This window comes from Wolffia australiana, chromosome 1, assembly GCF_029677425.1.
Source record: "Wolffia australiana isolate 7733 chromosome 1, ASM2967742v1".
NCBI lineage: Eukaryota > Viridiplantae > Streptophyta > Magnoliopsida > Alismatales > Araceae > Wolffia > Wolffia australiana.
This window is the reverse complement of record NC_135835.1, coordinates 2,789,673-2,809,762: the sequence shown is the minus strand read 5'-3', so window position 1 is coordinate 2,809,762 and position 20,090 is coordinate 2,789,673. Positions and strand designations below refer to the sequence as shown.

Below are 20,090 nucleotides of genomic sequence, written 5' to 3'. Positions count from 1 at the left end.
AACCCTAATCCTTCATTCGATTAACATTGATGCGTAAGGGGATCATTAGAGAACACATTCTCAAATATACTTACTACCCTGGTCAGGGATTTTTCTACATCATCTTCCTTGAGTCAATCTCCTCTTATACCGAGGGTGAATGATCCCATCTTGACCATTCAATCATCTCCGTGAGCTTCTTATTACATCTGAGCTATGACTTGTTTGAATCGCATGATAATAGGCTCGTAAGTTGTAGTCAAAATGTAGTCGTCCAATCATGAGATGTTCTTGGTGTCTCAGATTAACGGATTACTTATACAACCGTGACATGAATCAACCTGATTGACTTTTAGGTATAATACCATTCACAGATTTGTACATATCAATTTAGTGAACTCTTTCTCCAAAGAGCACCCACTATCTATCCTTAGTGTCGCCACACTAACAACCATAGGATCAATTAAACTTCTAGTATAAGTAGGATCAGCTAGTGCTATTTATCCAGATAATTAGATGTCCGTTTCGAATATCCATCGAATATGAATACTTTAAAATACATGTTTAAAGACTAGTGATCACTGTTTTATGATCTCATCATAATTCACTATATTATTGCACATATTCGTTGACTTCATTATAAACATCACACTAGAATAATAATGAACATAATAATTTATTCAATGAACTTAAATAAACATGGTGGTGTGATTGGCTTGACGGCCACATAATATCCATTAGCTACCACTTCAGTTGTTTCTATTGGGATGACAAATAAGCTCATTAAGCTCATTAAGAGTCTGGCCCATTAAGGGATTCGGCCCATTAAGGAGGTCTTCTTGCATTGACTTCCAAAGATTATCGACTCTCTTTTTTCACGCCGTCCGATCTAACAATCCGATCGCGTCAAGCGGGCTTTCGTTTCCAAGCTAGGGTTAGTATCAATCTCCTGCGCTTTCCCGATCTACGTGATCGTTCGACAGATCGCCATGGAATTCGATCAACTGTGCTTCGGAGATGGTGGATGGTTGTAAGCAAGATTGCAATTTGGATCTTTTTTCTGGCCGAATCCTTGTTTACATAGTGCTCTTCAGTTTTCTGGAATAGAGATCGTGTTCGGGGAAATAAAGAAGCCAATTCTATTCAACCTCTGCCAATGGCGGAGTACTCGCACGCCGGCATGATGGATAAGGGGCCCAGGAAGAGGACTAGAGCTGGCTGGGACGTGCCCCCCCTGATGCCTCCTTCCAAGGTCTAGTCCTTTCGATGCAATCGCCGATTTGATGAATGCTCTTTCGATTATTGGTATTACGAGAATTAGAGTTATTATTGTTTTCTAATATTACGTGCCTGATTTGCGATGTATCTTTTTTTAAAGATTTCTTGATTGTGAATTCATTATTTAATTTTCTTCTGATACCTATTAATCGTTTTGGCAACATTTCTAGTTCCTGATTATCAACATATTGTGGACATTACTTTAATTGGTTTTCTCCTTTCGGGTACCTGCTAGTTATTTAAAGTCACCGTCAGCATAAGCATTTATGAAATAATTATGCGAGGTATTGTTCCTCCTTTCTGACGATCTTGTTTTCATGAAAGCTTGATTTACAACTGCGTTAAGTGGAAAGCAAGTTTGTAACTTTAATGCACTGCAAGTTCCTAAACATTTTTGTGGTGCATTTAGGTGTTGTATTGCAGTCAAAAATCTGTAAATAGCTCTTGTCCAACTCTTACACTTGCGCCATATGGGTATGGAGTTTCTCGCAACGTATCTCCTCCATGGAGAGACGACGATAAGAATGGACACTACACGTATGCGATAGGAGAGAACCTAACTTCCCGGTGTAAGTGTTTGCGTTGCCTTAGCATTTTACCATGAATTCTTGGTACGATATAGTCATTATTTGTGTTAAAAATGTAATCTAATTGCTTTCACTTTCTTTTCATACCTCAGATCGGATCCTTAGCAAAATGGGCGAAGGTGGGTCATTCTCTCTTGATTTCTTTGTTTAGATTTTGGGTCAATCTTACATTCTTTTATAAGAATTCCGTTTTACGACCTTTTTTCTGCGTTCTGTCATTGTCATGTCCTTTATTCAATGATGCTCTTTACTTCTCCGTTCAATCGGATTTCTTGTAGGCACATTTGGGCAGGTTCTTGAATGCTGGGACCAAGATAATAAAGAGCTTGTTGCTATTAAGATTGTGCGTTCAATTCACAAGTATCGTGAAGCTGCTATGATTGAAATAGATGTCCTCCAAAAGCTTGCGAAGCACGATGTGTTTGCTTCTCGGTAAGTGAAATCTTCCTTGTTTCAATTAATCACTTTTCCAACTGGATGAAACTGCATACAATTTTTTATTCTTTGCAGTTGTGTGCAAATACGCAACTGGTTTGACTATCGTAATCATATTTGTATTGTAAGTATCTTATTGAAGTTGCGATTGATTAGTTTACGATGGCAACAATTTATCCCATTGCTCAGTTATTGGGGGGGAAGAGTTATCCCATGAATTCAAATGATTATCAGGTCTTTGAGAAGCTGGGACCAAGTTTATACGATTTTCTGCGGAAAAACAGCTTCCGCTCGTTTCCGATTGACATGGTCCGCGAATTTGGCAGACAACTTTTGGAGTCTGTGACATGTGTGTGAACAATACTTGCTCAATCTTTTTTTATTTGAGCATCGCATATTACATCAAAATGGTCGGGAAATCATCTAATTGGTGCTAACTTCTCCATTTCACGTTTACAAGTTTAAAATATTATTCCACTTTTTTTTCTACAGAACTAACTTGTGGTACTATCCGTGTATTTTTCGAAATCCTTCTGCAGTCATGCACGACTTACGGCTTGTACACACTGATTTGAAGCCAGAGAATATCCTTCTCGTTTCCTCAGAGCTTGTTAAAACACCCGATTTCAAGGTAATTCTCTTTCAACACCAATACCTTGACGTGAAAATATTTTAGGATTTTTGAATTTCTCTGTATCAGAGTCTTCTATTATTCCTGTTGGCTTTGTTTCTTTGATTTCTTTGCTGACATATATGGAAAATTTTGAAGTTTTGGATGAGGTCTACAAAGGATTCTGCCTTCTTCAAGAATTTGCCAAAATCCAATGCCATCAAGCTCATAGATTTTGGCAGCACGGCATTTGGACATCAGGATCACAGTTATGTGGTTTCCACTCGCCACTACCGTGCCCCAGAAGTTATCCTTGGTAATTAGCTTTCGCCTTTTATGATGGATTTATTCTCTTTTTTCTTTTTGAAAATTCATGATGCGGTCACCCGAACTAATCGGTAACCACCTGACAAGTACATGCTTTAATTTTGTCCTCTTCCCTCTACAGCCCCACCTCGAGCTAACCGTCTATATTTTTGATGGATGATGGATTTATTCTCTTAATTTGGTGCGCAGCAATCATCTATATTTTTGTAGATTTTAAGTGTAATTTTCCCGTTTTTATAGGACTTGGATGGAATTATCCATGTGATTTATGGAGTGTGGGATGCATATTAATTGAGCTATGCTCGGTAAGTTTTCCTCATATCTGCTTTTGTTCAGTTAAGCCTTAATTCTTTTTCTTTTCATTGACAAAAATAGTTATCCATTTCACTATTTTCTCGCGATGTTATTTGGTGTATTAGTTTTTATTCTCTTCATTTTTCTGGAAGACAACATCTCATTCTTTTAGATTTGTTTGTTTTAAAAAAATGAAGGTTTTTTTAAAACAGTATTAACTTGAAGATATTTTAAAATCTCTTGTTTGCAAGCCCATTCGCTGTTGATACCACTAAATCAAAAAAAGACCTGATTTTTCGTTTTAAAAAGTTACTTGCTATTTTTGCTGAAATTACTTTTTTTCTACTCGGTGGCATTTTCATTCTGAAAATGGTTTTTTCCGATAAGGGTGAAGCTCTTTTCCAAACCCATGAAAATTTGGAGCACCTTGCCATGATGGAAAGAGTGCTGGGTCCAATGCCTCAACACATGATGAACAAGGCTGAGTAAGTTTCGTGGCTTGTTTTTCTGTCCCTACAAAACTTCAAGCTTTTGCCCGGACCCTTACCTATCTTTTATTTATTTTTTCACAATTGATTCAGTCGGGCTTCTGAGAAATACTTCAGGCGCGGTGCGAGGTTAAATTGGCCTGAAGGCGCAAACTCTAGAGAAAGCCTCAGGGCAGTTTTGAAATTGCCCCGTCTCCAGGTAACCGCTGTTCATCATTTATTTATCCCGGCTGATATTATTTTTATGTTTCATATCTATTCTGTGTTTCTAAAATTTTTAAACGTACACCATTAAATAGGAATTTATGATTTCTTAGATGAATTTTAACTCGAAATTTATGATTTTTATTCCACTATCTGTAATTAAATAATTCAATTATTTTTGATTGACATAACGAATATTATCCGAGAATATGTTTTAAGTTTATGTTATTTTTCTGTAGAACTTAGTGATGCAACACGTTGATCATTCAGCGGGGGATCTCATCGATCTGTTGCAAGGGCTTCTCCGTTATGAACCATCAGAACGTCTTAAAGCCCGGGAAGCCTTGTGGCACCCTTTCTTTACCAGAAACCCCAGAACTCTCTATTTGTCGTAGGCCCCAGATCTCTCTCCCTACCCTTTTTTTTAATAATTTAACCTGATCAAAGGGTGTGATAGAGTGTTGGCTGAATGTGTCGATTCATGCGGAGTCTCTGTAATCATAATTGTATAGGTAGTGCCTTCCATAAATGACACAGGATGGTCGTTCTATCCTCCTCTATCATGTCGATGTCAAAATCTGATTTTTTTGACAAAAAAAATTTAACTGATTGTGTTTCGTGTTCTTTCCTAAGGCTCATTTACTTGGGAATGAGTCGTGATTTTAGATATTCTATGGATGAGCACGGAGATGTTGACAACTGAGGGGGAGTAAATAATAATTAATGTGATTGACTGAGAATTTAAAATATTTATTCATTGAGCATTTAAACCAGCATTAATTATGTTTAATGAGGAAATAGTGTAAATATTAATTCAGTGAGATTAAATAATTGGTTGAATTAAACTGATTTTTCATAATCTAACCTTAGTAAAGGTCCGAAGTACTGAATAAAAGGGCTTAATTGAAGTATTAGTTTGTTCTTATTTTATTCGCATGAATATGTACAAATTTATATTTTTTATGTGGATAAATATTTAAAGTAATGTAATCTGATTTCTTTAAATTTTATCTAAATGAGTATTACATGTTAAATATCAAAGTATATAATTAAAAACATATAAATATGTTATATATTTAATTTGATATCAGATATGTAAACAATACTTTCTTGAAAAGCATGATGCGAATTATTTTTGAAAAAAACAAGTAAGATAATGTAAATTATTTTGTAGATTTAACTGAACTTATGAAATGATTAGAAGTTATTTGCATTGGAAGGTAATTAGAGGACACGGAAATAGTGAAGACATGTTAGACTGCATGTAGAGAATATTGATTAATTTATATGCATTGAATCAAATGATGTAACTATGGTTGACAACATGCATATTATTATTTAAAAGACATACAAATTGAAATTTATTTATGAATTGAAGATATTAAACTGCATCATTTGTTTCAACAAAATGAGTAAGAATCATTGGAATCCCGACAAGGATCAGGAAGTATTTACTGGTTCTTGAAAGAAATGTGTTGGCCTTGAAGAAACCATGTGGGGATTTAATTTTATTCTCTGAGCAGGAACTAAAAGTCAATGTTAATTAATTATGACTGAAATATCATTAGTTTATTATGAAAGGTTACATTTATTTCATCTTGTGGTGATTTAATCTTAATCTTACATCTGATCATTAAGTGCAAATGTCCTAAATGGAGAATATCCATGTTAACTATTTTTTTCTGATATTATTAATGAATTATATTGTACCATTTATTTTTTATATGAAATCATATAATTTACCTATAATATTGTATATTATCCATTTACAACATATTTTTCATTAGTATACTCTTATATATTGACTATGTTAATAAACTTAGAGTCATGACTGAATTGACACTAGTTCCTCTAAATAATTTAATCTAAAAATATAAAATAAAATTATTTTTAAAATAAAGATTGATACTACATCTATAAATAACTTGTGACTAATTTTGCAAAAAAAAACAAAGAGGCACTAGTTTCAGATCAAAATGTCAGAAGTTAACAGATGACACATCCTCTGGAAGTTGGGTAGTGTAAACTTTTAAGTTTTCAAGAATATACTTTTTTAAATTTCATTAACATTAAAAAATAAAATTATTAGTATCAATATGGACTAAAAAATATATCCAACGTCATATCTTTATAACAGTCTTCACAACTTTGTAGTTTCCTAGCTATCAATACTGTTATCTTCATTCTTATTTATTTATTTGTGAATCTTTATTTTCTCTGTCTCGTCATCTGTAATATTTCATTCTCTAACTCTCTTTTGATCTTTCAATTTATATATTTATCTCTAATTGTACCTCGATCTCTCTATTTGTATTTCTATCTTATCCATATATATAAATCTGCATATCTCAATCTATATTTCTATCTGTCACCGTATCTCAGTGTCTCTCATTCTATCTTTCTGTCTTATCTCAATATCAATCTGTTGCGATACCTCATGAAAAAGGAAGATGAGGAGTCGTGTTGACTCTAACTGTTGTAACATCCAATAGGGCTTAAAAGGCACTGCCAAGGAATAGAGGCTACATCCGGCTCACTTGCTCACTCAAGGTAACTGTACCGGTCAGCGACTAATGTCATTGGAGGGCTTATTCCTAGCATCTTGAGGAGGTTATACACTACTGAAGAACGATCTTGAATCGATACATACTATTACATTTGATACATCATTGGATTCTTGCAGATTCTGTTTGGGGCTGCATCACAATCTTTATTCATATGATTCATGACTTATCTTTTATATGCATCTATTATTGGTTTAGTTCTTACTTAATATGGCCATAGTTTAAAATAAACCATACATCAAATTTGTTAACTAAAAAGTTACTTCAAAGATATAAAAATGGTGAGTCTATGGATTTTCCACGAGAATTTTAAGAAATTTCTAGTTTCATTTTAGTGATTAGTTTTTTAAGAATGGTGGATGGATTTCTAGAGCAGATAATATGACAAAAAATATCACAAATTAGGGGAATACATCACACATTAATTGTTCACCTGTAATAAGATAACACTCACAAATGACATTTAGCTCAACCCAAACTGAAATGTCTGAAGTCCCGATGGTTTATTTGAAGCCACAATAGGATACATCAATCATGTCCATGATCAAAACTTACTAGGAGAATAAAATATGGTCCACTGGTCCTTAAAGTGATAACTTCATAATTTCTAAATTATACATGAATTATCGAAACTAGTGATCCATGGAATTGTTGAAATCCTTGGAATTTCATAGGGTTAGCTGGGTAAACTCCTTTCTAAATGGCAACTGAAGGATGAAACATTTGTTATCATGCTGAATTTTCCAAGAACACTGTTATGTAATTAAGTTTATATTACCTCTTTAATTCATCAGGACATAAATGTTAAATACACATCTTCCATGTTGATAAATGAGGGAGGAATAAAATAAGTAATGAATATAAAGAATGAGGAGTTGCAAGTAAGAGTATGGACATATCAAATGTCTTGATTAATTAGTTCTATATCATCTTTCATCAAAGAAATTTCACGAACAAAATCAGTGAAAATAAATGAAGAATGGGAGTTGAGATGTGCATTCGATCTATCGTGTCGGATTCAGCGAGTTACCTTTATTCTTACATAAATAAAATCCATTAGAGAGTTGGATGACTAAACACTTCCATACTCCCAAAGCATGGGGATAATTGGGAGGCTAAGGATTATAATAATTATAAAATCGAATATGTTGGCTTCGTATAATAACCACACAAAGATATTTAACTTAGTTTAAAAGTTTTCTCATTCTTTCCCAAATAGATACCCTTTTTTCATTTAGTTTAATTAGAAAATATAAAATTAAATTCATGATTTATGCTATAAAGGATTTTATATTCCTTCAACAAGCTCACCCCTGTTGGTCGTGCTTCAATCATGATGAAATTATTTTAAGTTAGGTACGATTATTTTTTTGCACAAACATGAAAATATAAATATATTAAGTTCTCTTTAATATCAAAGAGTTCAATAAATTCATGCATTTTATGAAAAATGCATGTACATAATATTATTCATTCATTTAACTCCAAGATTTGAAGATAAAGCCCAAGGCTCCCAATGGAGCAGTTGACTATGAGGTTTGCATGATCATCATTTTTCACCAGTTCTTTTCACATGTTTTTATATTTTTATCATTAAAATATATATCTTACATCCCAATATTTGGAGCAAGGAATTGTAACCACGAGATATTCAGAGCTCAAGGCTATACAGTATCATTATGGAAGAGAATGGAAAATTCATTGGCCCAAAGAAAATCAAGGGGTTAAGAATTGTGTGAGATTCTTTGGCCACTAGTCTTTCAATCCCTATATTAGCAAATTTGACAAATTTCAAATCATCTTTGAGCTTTGCCTCCAACAGAAGTTGTACACAAAGACACAAATCATATATAGATCAAATTCCATATTCTACTCTAATTCTAGTATGATATTTTTTGTGCATTTTGATTCTCGATAACACACAAATTCAGTGGTAAAATGATATAAATATGTGTTATCCGGGGGTATTAAAGTGATTTGAATGCATATTCTGATGTGGAATTATCATTTATCTGCATCAAAACCACTTATTGAGCACCAAATCAAAATGACGTTGATTTGGTGAGTATATGATTTTTCGGATTTTCTTTGGGTATTCTACCAGGACTTTTTGTTATCAGAATATATTTATATATTTGTCAAAAGGATTATTTGGGTCAAAATATTTTAGATGGTAGGTTTCAGCAGGAGATTGGATGATTTTGGAGGGTAAAATTTGGAGAAAGAAGAGCCAAAATGAGCACAGAACACGAGGAGGCAGAGGAGAGAGAAAATGGTAAAATGGGGAGACAGCCCACTTCAAACCCTCATATCTCGCAACGTCACCGTTGGATCACACTCCAATTTTGATTGTGGGTTTTTCACTTCATCTAATTTCAATCCAACGGTGGAAATTTCCAGAAAATATCTAGAACTCTTGTAATGAAGGGACGACCAAGGGCAAAAGAGGAAGTGACTTTACCCTTTCACCCGAGGTATTTAAACCCTTTTTTCTTTTCTCTCCGCCCATTCTGGAGTCTTCCATCCACAGCTGAGCAGACAGAGGAGGAAGTTCTTGGATCAAACAAGGTTCTGAGTTTATTTCATTGCATTTTCTGGTCTTGATTTCTAGATTGTATTCATCTAAATCGCCTTGGCTTGGGCGAAATTTTCTGGCCCTTTCTAGGAATCGAATCTGATTTTTCTTGAGATGAAAATTGAGCCCTGAAAACAAAAAAATGAACTAAAAATTAGATAGATTTTATTTCCTTCTAGTTTAAAAATTAGACAGCTCCTAAAAACTCTTGAGAAAATTGAATTAGCTCCTATATAGATTATCATTCCCACTTACATTATCTTAGTCCCTACTCTATTTCTGATTTCTTGATCTTGATTTCAAGATCAAGAAGCCTAAATATATTTCTCACAAATACAATCCTAATTTCCCTTTCCCTATCCTGAAGTTCTTGATCTTCTTGACAAGATCAAGAAATCCTATTATCCCCTATTATCTCCTATATATATTCCCCTCCCAAATTCAGCTCAAAATCCACTAATCAGATTGAACGTCTCATTACCTACTAAGCCTCTCTTGGACAATCCCCGATATTCACAATATACATTTAATTATTGAGGTAAATTTATCTGAATAGCACAATGACAGTGATTAAGACATCTTAATCACTCAAAAATTCAGTTAATCAATTCTCATGTGCCAATTACAAACTCATAAGCTAAAAAAATTAGGATTTTATTTATCTTCAGTTTTTTTGAGTTTAATCATTAAAAAAGATAAACCTGCTCTCAAAGTAAAAATTAGTTAGTGACGAGTATACATCCTCTCCACTGAGAAAAATTATTAAGTACTTATTATTCTTTAAATAGTGATTAGTGAGGTGAGATGAGATGAGATGAGATGCATATAAAATATGGGGTCGAGTGATGAGAAAATGCAATGTAAGACAATTATAGTCAGTACTATAAATAGAATGGTTATAGTGAATAGTAGATAATGATAATTAGGATTTTAGAAGATAAAGCAAGAGCAAGGAGGGAGTGATGATAATGAGATGAATGTACGGGGGCGATGTAATGAGTGACTCATGTAAGATGAATGACAAGTAAGAAAACGATGAGACATTGACGTCATAATTGTAGGATGTGATCAGATAGTATATGGATGTGATGCGGTGGTGGGACGTGACACTGAAATTGATCCGAGCTAATGATAATGTTGAGAAGAACCAATGTAAGGCAAGGTTACTTATCATGAATCACAATGATTTGCGAGTGAAGATAAGATGTCCCTCTTCTCTTTTGCATCTTCCCACACACCCAAGACACCAAGAACAAGATTGATGGATCTCATAAACTCACTAGATTTCAATCAGTCGACAAGTGAAGGAAGCAATTTTAAGGATGAGTTTGAGTAGGATCCATGCCTCTATTTATAGGTCAGAGATATCTATGGAAAGAGGGATGAAGATGAAGTGTCCCACAAGATTTTATCTCAATCAGCATTCTGGATCGTCAGATATCAAGCTTTAAAGATGAAACAATCCTGCCTGTCCATTTTTCTCTCTCCCCATCATCGGCGCTCATCCTTGTTTACGTTTGCACTAGAAATATCCAATTGTCATTCTTTTGCTCATTAGAGTATGAACACCTCATCTTTCATGATTGGTTGCTCCTAAAATGCCGCATGTCCATACAAGGACGAAGAAAACAAAAAAGTCATTATTATTTATTTTGTCTCTTTCCAATTGAATGACCTGCTGATGTGAGTAATTCCCATCAGAAAAGGGAGAATACTCCTGAATAATTGCATGATGTGATGATGCATTTCCACAGGCCATGTAATCATCATTCTCCCTTTTAATCAATTGCGGTGATACAAGTGCACAACATATGTACTGCCTTAATTTTTGACTTTTTAATTGGAATTTTTATCGATTAGTTTTTTGATCTTTGAATTACATTTATTGCAATTTAAATCCCTTATTTATTCTTCCACGTCACCCCTACGGATAAAAAAACAAAAACTTGTTGGTTAATGATTGGGCATTATGTCTCACGAATTTGGATGCCATAATTGCAACTTTTTGTGATGATTAACACATCTAATCATTCTCAAACGTTTTTATTGGTTACCATTTGATTAAATGGAATGGTGACACATGACGGGGCATAATTTTAAGTCAAAAATATAATAATAAATCATTATAAAAAGGATCCTAAGTCATAAAAATATAATGAATATATATATATATATATATTCAGAGTTAGAAAATTAGTATCTCCATGAATATAATGTCAAAAATTCTAACAAAATATTTTAAATGAGAAAATCAATTTCCTTTAGAATATAATGTTGGAAAAATCCTTCAAAATACAATTAAATCCACAAAATAAGATTTTTTATTTAAAAATATATTTAATTATTTAAAGCTTGATAAAAATCATATAATTATTTAATTACATAAAAAATTAAATAGCATAGAAATGACCCAATAATTTGCGTGATATCACAAAGACCTGGCTTCAACAGACTGTACAAGTCCTCGTCAGAGTCATCAAATGGATATTGTTTCTATGTTAGATTACATCATAGTAAAAACTATTAAAAATTGGATCATACCTGTTCATAATAAAAACTATTAGTCTTATATCGGTTGCCATTACAACAATATATCATCTTCTTCCAAAATTAACCTAGACACTCTTGACCCCTATAGCATTCTCTTGATTCCTCTCATCTATTTTACTCTTAATTTTACCACATTTATACCTTTTTGTGAATTGACCCCTTACTAGATTACTATGACCGAAATCAGATATGAACTTGAAAAGTTAAGTAAAATGACTAATTTTTATTGCATTATTTTCATTAAAATAATGAATATTTTCACATAGAAAATAAGCTTACTAAATTGGCATTGTTTCTGGAAAGAAAATGATCACTGGTCTGATAGATAAAAGTGCTCTACTCATTCGAAATTTAATTTAACTATTTATTTACTTTAGTCTTGTATTTCATTTTTGCTAGCGTCAAATATCTAACAGTTCAGTTGACTTGTGTCGTTATAGAATGTGGCTATCCAACAGGTAGGTTGGTAATATTTTGACCCTGTAGGAAAAAATATCCCACACTTTATTGAAATACTACAAAAAAGTCATTTTCAGAATTTTCCCCGATATAATTTACCACGTTCCCACTTTTATGGCAGGTTTAATGAAAAGCCGTGTGACTTTTTGGAGAAATGTACAAAAACTGTGTTGCTAAATTTTTTATAGGATTTTCCCCAGAAAATCTTAAGATAAGACTCTTCACTTTTGTGATGAAACGTAGAGACACTGAATGGCACAAGGCATCAGGGAAAGACTTACAGTCATTGAGAAAAATGCAATCAAGTTTCCTATGTAAATTCTGTTCCTATGGGAAGACCACTTTCTTGAGAAAGACTATAAGATATTTTAGCTAAGGTAAATGACATGCTTGGGTAGGCTAGGGATTCATTCATGGAATTCACCAGGGTATGACCTAATGATGGGATACCAAACCATGGACTTGCACATATATTCTATGGAGGTTTGGAAGACTAAAGAAGTACAATTGGTGGATGTTTCCCATGGAGGCGTGTTTCTCAATAAAAACACATAGTAATCCCAAATATAAGCAAAAAATGAAACAAACATAAAAAAACACATTTACAAACACGTAGAGAGACAGTGACGTTAACCCATTTATAATAGAAACAAAAAAAATGAAAAAATCAAACAAAATACAATTATAAATATGAAAAAAACAATCATACATAAATAAAACAAAAAGTATAATTGCAAACACCAATTAAAAAAAAATTCATAAACACGTCAAAATATAGAAAAATCCCAAATAAAATACAGATAGAAACATACACATAAAACAAAAGTCCAAAAAAATACATGGATAAAAATGCATGTAAAATAGAAACACAAACACAGAAACATGAACAAATAGAAAAACAAAGACAAATACAGATATATAAACATGCTTAAAAATAAAAAAATGCAGATACATAAGAAGACGCAAAAAACATAAACAAAATACTAGACCGATACAAAAATTACCATAATGCATCGATAAACATGAAAAAAAAATAAAAATAAAATAATAAAATTGAAGACAAGACGAGAAACATGAACATGATCAAAAAAATAAACACAAATAATACACATACAAAAGGAAATTACAAGGACATAGACACAAAAACACAAAATCAAACATAGACAAAGGGATACTCAAATATTTAAAAATATATATATAAAAAAAAGGAATTAAAGATACAGACAAACATAAAGACATACACAGATACCAACACACAAACATACAAATAGACATAGAATAAGAAACCAAAACGTTGTGACTTGCCTTTAAGTAATTTGTAATGTAAGTATATGACAAACACAAATTAGGTATATATTTTAATGTCGTTATAAAATTAATTGGCGTCAATAAAATAAAAAGTATAATTATAAAATTCACTTAGATATGTCTATTGGTTAGTGAGGTCATCTCCACCTATAGACATATTTTATATTTTAATTAAGATGTAGAAGTAATAAACTTGAGAGAAAGAAAGTGAAAGATATTAATAGATGATGTTTTTTTATTTTAGTTGATAGATAGGTTATATATATGATAACAGAGCTAGATATAGGAAGATCAAGATTTAGAGAGATAAATAATATATGTATTTTATTTGTAATGTACTATAAGATGATGAATAGAGAGAAAAGTGAATATGAATTAGATAGATAGTAAGAAGATATTAATTCATTATATACATATTGATGAGGGTGAATTTAGATTATATATATGAAAGAAGTTTAAGATCTGGAGAGATAGGGAGGAAATATTTAAAATATCAATTTGATGTAAAAATTAGATAGAGAGAGAAATATATGATAATAGAAAATAACAAGGTGAGTTAAGGTTTAATTATATGTTTTAATATAAGATGGAAGATAGATTACTTTGAAGAATAATATATATATTACTTTGTATTTTAAGAATTAATTTAGGCTATATTTTAGAATATAAAATCGAAAAGAAAAATAAGAGAAAATTCAAGAGCATTCTGATGACGCACATCTGTTTTATGAAATGCCTAAACGATTATGTTCTAAGAATTTTGACTCAAAATCCAATTTTGGACACCATTTGATCTGAATCTTAGCATATAAGTACACTATACATGTAACATCTACCATAAAAGTTTAGGAATTCCAGTGACTAAAGATGACTAAAGATGGCCACTATATAAATGACTAAAGATGAGGATACCAATTACTGTCCCATAACTTTGGTGTAGATCTTCACTTGCTTTACTCTATACTGGCATGATTCCAATTTGTCCTAGATCTCCTCAGGCACCATCCCAAACTTGCCAAGTCCTCAGAGAGCTGTCACAATTCCTGGTTGGCCAAACAGACCCAAGACAGGTCCTTGCTGCCGTCTTCATCTTTTTCATGAGATAGGTAACAGTAAACAAGAGAAGCCTATTTTATGGATTGAGAAGGGGCCTTCCTCCACCAGTGATGGTGTGAGACATCAATGGATGTCTACTAAGGGCTGTAGGATCTCATATGTTGTGGAACCACTGTACGCTTGGAGGAAGACAATGTCCAAGGGTGGAGATAGACAGCTCTGCCCCTAGCTGTTGGATCTCTTGTATGAGAGGGGCCAACAGGTGTGATTAAATCATACCAACGAGGAGACGGGAAGGAGCGAGAATACCTTCTCCCAGAGGCAGTCCGGTAGCTGATCTTCCGCCATGGCCGATCGATCTGCCGTCGGGGGCTAGTTTTCGCTCGTCGCTCTCGTCAAGAGCTTCCACAACATCCCCGGCGTGGACGTTCACCCCGACCTCAAACTCGAGAACGTTTTCTTCGACGACAACGGCGTCCCTAAGATCGCCAACTTCAGCATCGCCTGTGAGGAAACCCGCTGCGGGGAACTCTCCGAGTGTTAAGATCCATTGAAGCACCACGTCCAAGGGCAATAGAAGAAAGAATGGAGAGAAGAAGAAGAAGAAGAACACAAGAAGAGGAGTTAGAATCAAGATCGTTGTATTAACCCGCAAGCTTCATCGTGAACATCGGTTGTTATATTTATAAGTAAAATATAGATTGATTCTTTGAGAGTATCCGTTATAACGGATAGTTGTTATAAAAGGTGTGTTATAATCCTATTCGTTACAACGGATCGGGTGCACCGATCACAGCCGTTGATCGGTGCTACGGACCCGACCTAGTATAACGGATGTATCAGGATGAATCCTGACCGTTATAACTCTACTATGTCTTAATCCTGACCGTTAACGTGTTTTTCCTATCTATGTTGAATCCTAATCTATGTTTAATCCTAAATGGACCGTTAACGTGTTTTTCCTATCTATGTTGAATCCCGACATCTACCGTTGGAGTCAACATCTACAGCTTCGGCCTCCTCCTCTGGGAGATGCTCTGCGACCGTGTCACCTTCGAGGACATGACCCTCGTCCAGGCCAATGGCGGTCAGCAGATTCGCGGGATGGCTCTCGATCTTCTTTCTGAAGAGGGGCGGCGACCCGCTCAAGGCCTTCGTCTCCTGAGAAGGCGTTCCCAACGCTAGAGGCTGAGTCCTCGCCAGTGGCAGCGCCATCAACGTGTGCTCCTACAGCGGCGTCGAGCTCGACTTCTTTGAACAGAGCGCCATCCGCTAGAACATGGCCATGGTTAACGACTCCCGACGGGTGGGTCAAGCGTGCGGTCACCTTCCAAATGCTACGCGGCAGTCAATCATCCTGAGTCTCCCACTATACGACCTCTCTAGCAAGACCAATGGTTGTTCCAACCATGGTCTTGACGGGGGGTGTTAAGGAGATAAAGCTGAAGCTTGTTCAAGAGAATACCTGAAGGTCGCGCAACGATCAGTTGCGTTTGGAAACGGACACGAAACGATCAGTTGTTCCAATAAAATCACGACGATCCGTTGGAAAACGGTCTCATTTAGAGACTATAAATAACTCTGTACTGCACTTGTCATTGTAGGATTTTCTTAATCGAATACGTCTCCCGGGGCGGCGGCTCCGCCCGTCGCCCTGTCCATCGGGGCATCTCACGTTTCTTAATAAGATAGAGAGAGCGAGGAAAGAGACGGAGGAAAAGAGAGTGAGAGAGAGAGCGAGTAAGAGAGGGAGGAAAAGAAAGAGAGTGAGAGAGAGAGCGAGTAAAGAGAGGCAGGAAAAGAAAGAGAGTGAGAGAGAGAGAGCGAGTAAAGAGAGGGAGGAAAAGAAAGAGAGTGAGAGCGAGAGAGCGAGGAAAGAGCGGGAGGAAAAGAAAGAGAGTGAGAGAGAGAGAGCGAGGAAAGAGCGGGAGGAAAAGAAAGAGAGTGAGAGAGAGAGAGCGAGGAAAGAGCGGGAGGAAAGAAAGAGAGTGAGAGAGAGAGAGCGAGGAAAGAGAGGGAGGAAAAGAAAGAGAGTGAGAGAGAGAGAGAGGGGAAAGAGCGGGAGGAAAGAAAGAGAGTGAGAGAGAGAGAGCGAGGAAAGAGAGGGAGGAAAAGAAAGAGAGTGTGAGAGAGAGGAAAGAGAAAGAGAGAGAGAGAGAGAGAGAGAGAGAGAGAGAGAGAGAGAGAGAGAGAGAGAGAGAGAGAGAGAGAGAGAGAGAGAGAGAGAGAGAGAGAGAGAGAGAGAGAGAGAGCGAGGAAAGAGAGAGAGAGTCAGCGAGGAAAGAGAGATAGAGGTAGAGAAAAGAGAGGGAATTCTCAGCGTTCGTCATCTGGAATGGCTGACTGGACAATAGACATGAAGAATAAATCGTCGGTCGTTTATAATGGCTTGGTAGCTTGAAGAAACCGGAGTTCCCACCGAATAAATTGAATGGAAACCGGACTCAGAGGTCAAATAAAATGACCTTTGCTATAAATTTAATTTTAAGGATAGATATCATTCTCCTGAAAGTCGAGGGACGTCCACTCATACACCTGCCTGGAATTTCAACGGCGCATTCAGTAAACTTGCGGCCAAAGAAACACGGCGTTTCTTGTCTCCCACGAATCCGAACACGGTGTATTAAAGAAAGAACGACCTCCGTCTGGCTTTCATTATCAAAACCTCCGCCCAAGTACAAAGCTTCGGACTGTGCTTTTTCTTAATCAGCACTGCTTATTCCCTACACCTCTCTCTCTTTCTTTCTTAGTCGCTGTTGTTGAAGTATTTCAACTCCTTGGCCTGTGCATCCAGCCGCTTGCATCATGGCGTCGCTGGGATCTTCATCTTCTCCCTCTTCCTCTGCTGCTGATGCTGCTGCTGCGGCTGAAGGTTCTCGTCTTCTCGGTCCCCCGGAGATCCGAAGGCGCGCCAAAGCAGACGAAGAATCTATAGCAGCAACGGCGGCCATCGGCGACCCCTTCGTTGAGCTACTGACCTCGAAATTCAACAAGGCGACGCAGGCCCCCGCGAAGGGCTTGACGGAGAACTTCTCCCCGACCTTCCTCAGTTCGGGGGACCCCTGCCTGGACTTTTTTTGCCAGGTCGTTCCCCGCATGCAGTCGGAGACAATCGTCCACCTGTTGGCGCGCGCGTGGGAGAAGAATCCCTCGACGGCCCTGAAGCTCGTCTGCCATCTCCGCGGCGTCCGCGGCACCGGCAAGAGCGATAAGTTGGGGTTCTACACGGCGGCGCTCTGGCTCCACAGGCACCATCCGAAGACCCTCGCGCTCAACGCGAGAACGTTCGCGGAATTCGGCTATCTCAAGGACCTCCTCGTCATCCTCGTCCAGATCCTCGGACCTCGCGGATGCGTGAGAAGGCATCGATGCGTGAGAAGGCATCGGTACCTCGTCCGAAGGTACGTCGGACCACCCCCGGGCGAAGGACGGGCGAAGAAGAAGAAGAAGAACCCCCCCCCCCCCCCCGGACGGGAAGAAGCGCGAGCTCTGAGGAGGACAAAGAGGGCAGCCATGGCGGAGAGGGCCGTCGCGCGGTACCAGAACGATGCCGAGTACCGGTTCTCGCACGACAAAGTGGCCGACGTCTTCGCCGATCTCCTGCGGGAGGACGCGGAGAGTCTCACCCAATCTGGGCGCGTCGATCGCAGCGTCAGCTTGGCCGCGAAATGGTGTCCCTCCCTCGACTCTTCTTTCGACAGGTTAACCCTAATCTGCGAGAGCATCGCCCGCAGGGTCTTCCCCCGAGAGGCCTACTCCGAGTACCGCGACATCCCCGACGAGCACTACGCCTACAGAGTTCGAGATCGACTGCGAAAGGAGGTGCTCGTCCCCCTCCGCCGCGCTCTCGAGCTCCCCGAGGTGTACATGAGCGCCAACCAGTGGAATCTCCTGCCCTACAACCGCGTGGCCTCCGTCGCCATGAAGAACTATCATAAGCTCTTTTCGAAGCACGACGGAGAGCGATTCGGCGAGTTCTTGCAGAAGGTGAGCAGGGGAGAGGCCAAGATCGCCGCGGGGGCTCTCCTCCCTCACGAGATAGTGGCGGAGATCAGGGGGCAGGAAACGGACGAGGCGGTGGCCGAGCTCCAATGGCGGAGAATAGTGAGCGATCTCTCGGAGAAGGGAAAACTCAGAGACTGCATCTCCGTTTGCGACGTTTCGGGCAGCATGGAGGGGAGTCCCATGGACGTTTGCATCGCGCTGGGCATGCTCGTCTCGGAACTGAGCGACGAGCCGTGGCGAGGACGGGTGATCACGTTCAGCGAGGAACCTCGGCTACACCGGATCGAAGGGGAGACGCTCAAGGAGAAGACGGCGTTCGTAGGGATGATGGACTGGGGCCGTAACACCAACTTCCAACGAGTGTTCGACCAGATTCTGCGGGTCGCCGTCCAAGGGAAGCTCCCCGCAGACAAGATGATCAAGCGAATTTTCGTGTTCTCGGACATGGAGTTTGATCAGGCGTCCTCGAACGGCTGGGAGACGGACTACGAGGCGATACAGAGGAAGTTCAGAGAGCACGGGTATGGCGATTCAATCCCGGAGATCGTCTTCTGGAACCTGCGGGGCTCGCTGTCGATACCGGTGGGGGCGGAACAGAAGGGAGTGGCGCTGGTGAGCGGTTCCTCTAAGAACATGCTCACCTTATTCCTCGAGGGAGGCAACGTACTTACTCCCCTCCAAGTTATGGAGTCGGCCATTTCGGGGGAGGAATTCGAGAAGCTCGTCGTTTTCGACTGATACCCAGCGACTTCACTCAATTTTTTACTTCGCCTGAAGAATTCGGTTGGCCGTATGTCTTGAGTATGATGTAAGAAAATCCAGATAGAAAATCATAGAACAGACACCAGATAGAAAAACACCTAAAAACCTTTGAGTCGACTTCAGAAAGAGGAATGCTTACGTAGGCTGAAATTATTGTTTGACTTACGAGATCAAAGAACTTGAGTTTCAAAATATATACTTTCTAAGACTTTCTCTAGCGTGTTTTTGGCGATAAAATCGTGTGCTCCTCTTGTGATGTCTCTCATGAGTTTTCACCGATTGGGAAACAAGAATGGGTTGTCAATAATTCTCCCTCGCAAAGAAAAGTTTGTGGGCTGTCGTCTGTTTGTGAGATCCTGATTCTTCCTCCATTGTGCAATTTTTCGAGCCAACGTACGAAAGGAAAAAATCCAGGCTCTTCGATTTTTCATTTTCAAATCTCATTTTTACGATTTCAAATATGTTCTCTCTAGATGGTCTTTCAGTTTTCATATTCTTTCATCTTCAAATCTCGTTTTGAAAACTTCAAATCTGATTTTAAAACTTTCTTTCTAACTCTTCTTTCGATTTCATTTTCTTTCATCCTCAAATCTCAGTTTTCTGATAAAA

At 37.6% G+C, this 20,090-nt stretch overlaps 2 protein-coding genes and 1 long non-coding RNA gene across 5 annotated transcripts; 2 read left to right on the top strand and 1 right to left on the bottom strand.

Annotated features, from left to right (window-relative positions):
- The first annotated feature begins 846 nt into the window (after positions 1-846).
- FC1 (serine/threonine-protein kinase AFC1) lies at positions 847-4,834 on the top strand. 2 transcript variants are annotated; one of them, XM_078573325.1, is made up of 13 exons: positions 847-1,006; positions 1,074-1,231; positions 1,667-1,826; positions 1,937-1,963; positions 2,123-2,276; positions 2,355-2,403; positions 2,514-2,628; positions 2,819-2,910; positions 3,049-3,205; positions 3,457-3,521; positions 3,898-3,995; positions 4,092-4,197; positions 4,442-4,834. In XM_078573325.1, exons 1-13 carry the CDS (start codon positions 997-999, stop codon positions 4,595-4,597), a joined length of 1,347 nt encoding a protein of 448 aa, XP_078429451.1. In that variant the 5' UTR covers positions 847-996; the 3' UTR covers positions 4,598-4,834. The 2 variants fall into 2 exon arrangements, with proteins under 2 accessions (XP_078429451.1, XP_078429450.1); XM_078573324.1 differs by having other exon boundaries at positions 849-1,009.
- Positions 4,835-14,416: 9,582 nt separating this feature from the next.
- On the bottom strand, positions 14,417-17,169 carry LOC144713116 (uncharacterized). 2 transcript variants are annotated; one of them, XR_013583970.1, is made up of 2 exons: positions 16,180-17,169; positions 14,417-16,051 (listed from the first exon to the last, which is right to left on the bottom strand). It is a non-coding gene; the product is annotated as an uncharacterized LOC144713116 (long non-coding RNA). The 2 variants fall into 2 exon arrangements; XR_013583961.1 differs by having other exon boundaries at positions 14,417-15,233.
- Positions 17,170-17,364: 195 nt separating this feature from the next.
- Positions 17,365-19,698, top strand: LOC144701512 (uncharacterized). Its single transcript, XM_078573321.1, has one exon. It carries the CDS (start codon positions 17,520-17,522, stop codon positions 19,455-19,457), a length of 1,938 nt encoding a protein of 645 aa, XP_078429447.1. The 5' UTR covers positions 17,365-17,519; the 3' UTR covers positions 19,458-19,698.
- Positions 19,699-20,090: the final 392 nt, after the last annotated feature.

What these genes read in the sequence shown, in the direction of transcription:
- FC1 (XM_078573324.1), top strand. An exon ending in ACTTTTGGAGTCTGTGACAT is followed by an intron (nt 2,629 to 2,818) that starts GTGTGTGAACAA and finishes ATCCTTCTGCAG; the next exon opens with TCATGCACGACTTACGGCTT. An exon ending in CACATGATGAACAAGGCTGA is followed by an intron (nt 3,996 to 4,091) that starts GTAAGTTTCGTG and finishes CAATTGATTCAG; the next exon opens with TCGGGCTTCTGAGAAATACT.
- LOC144701512 (XM_078573321.1), top strand. Translation starts at nt 17,520, where the DNA reads ATGGCGTCGCTGGGATCTTCATCTTCTCCCTCTTCCTCTGCTGCTGAT.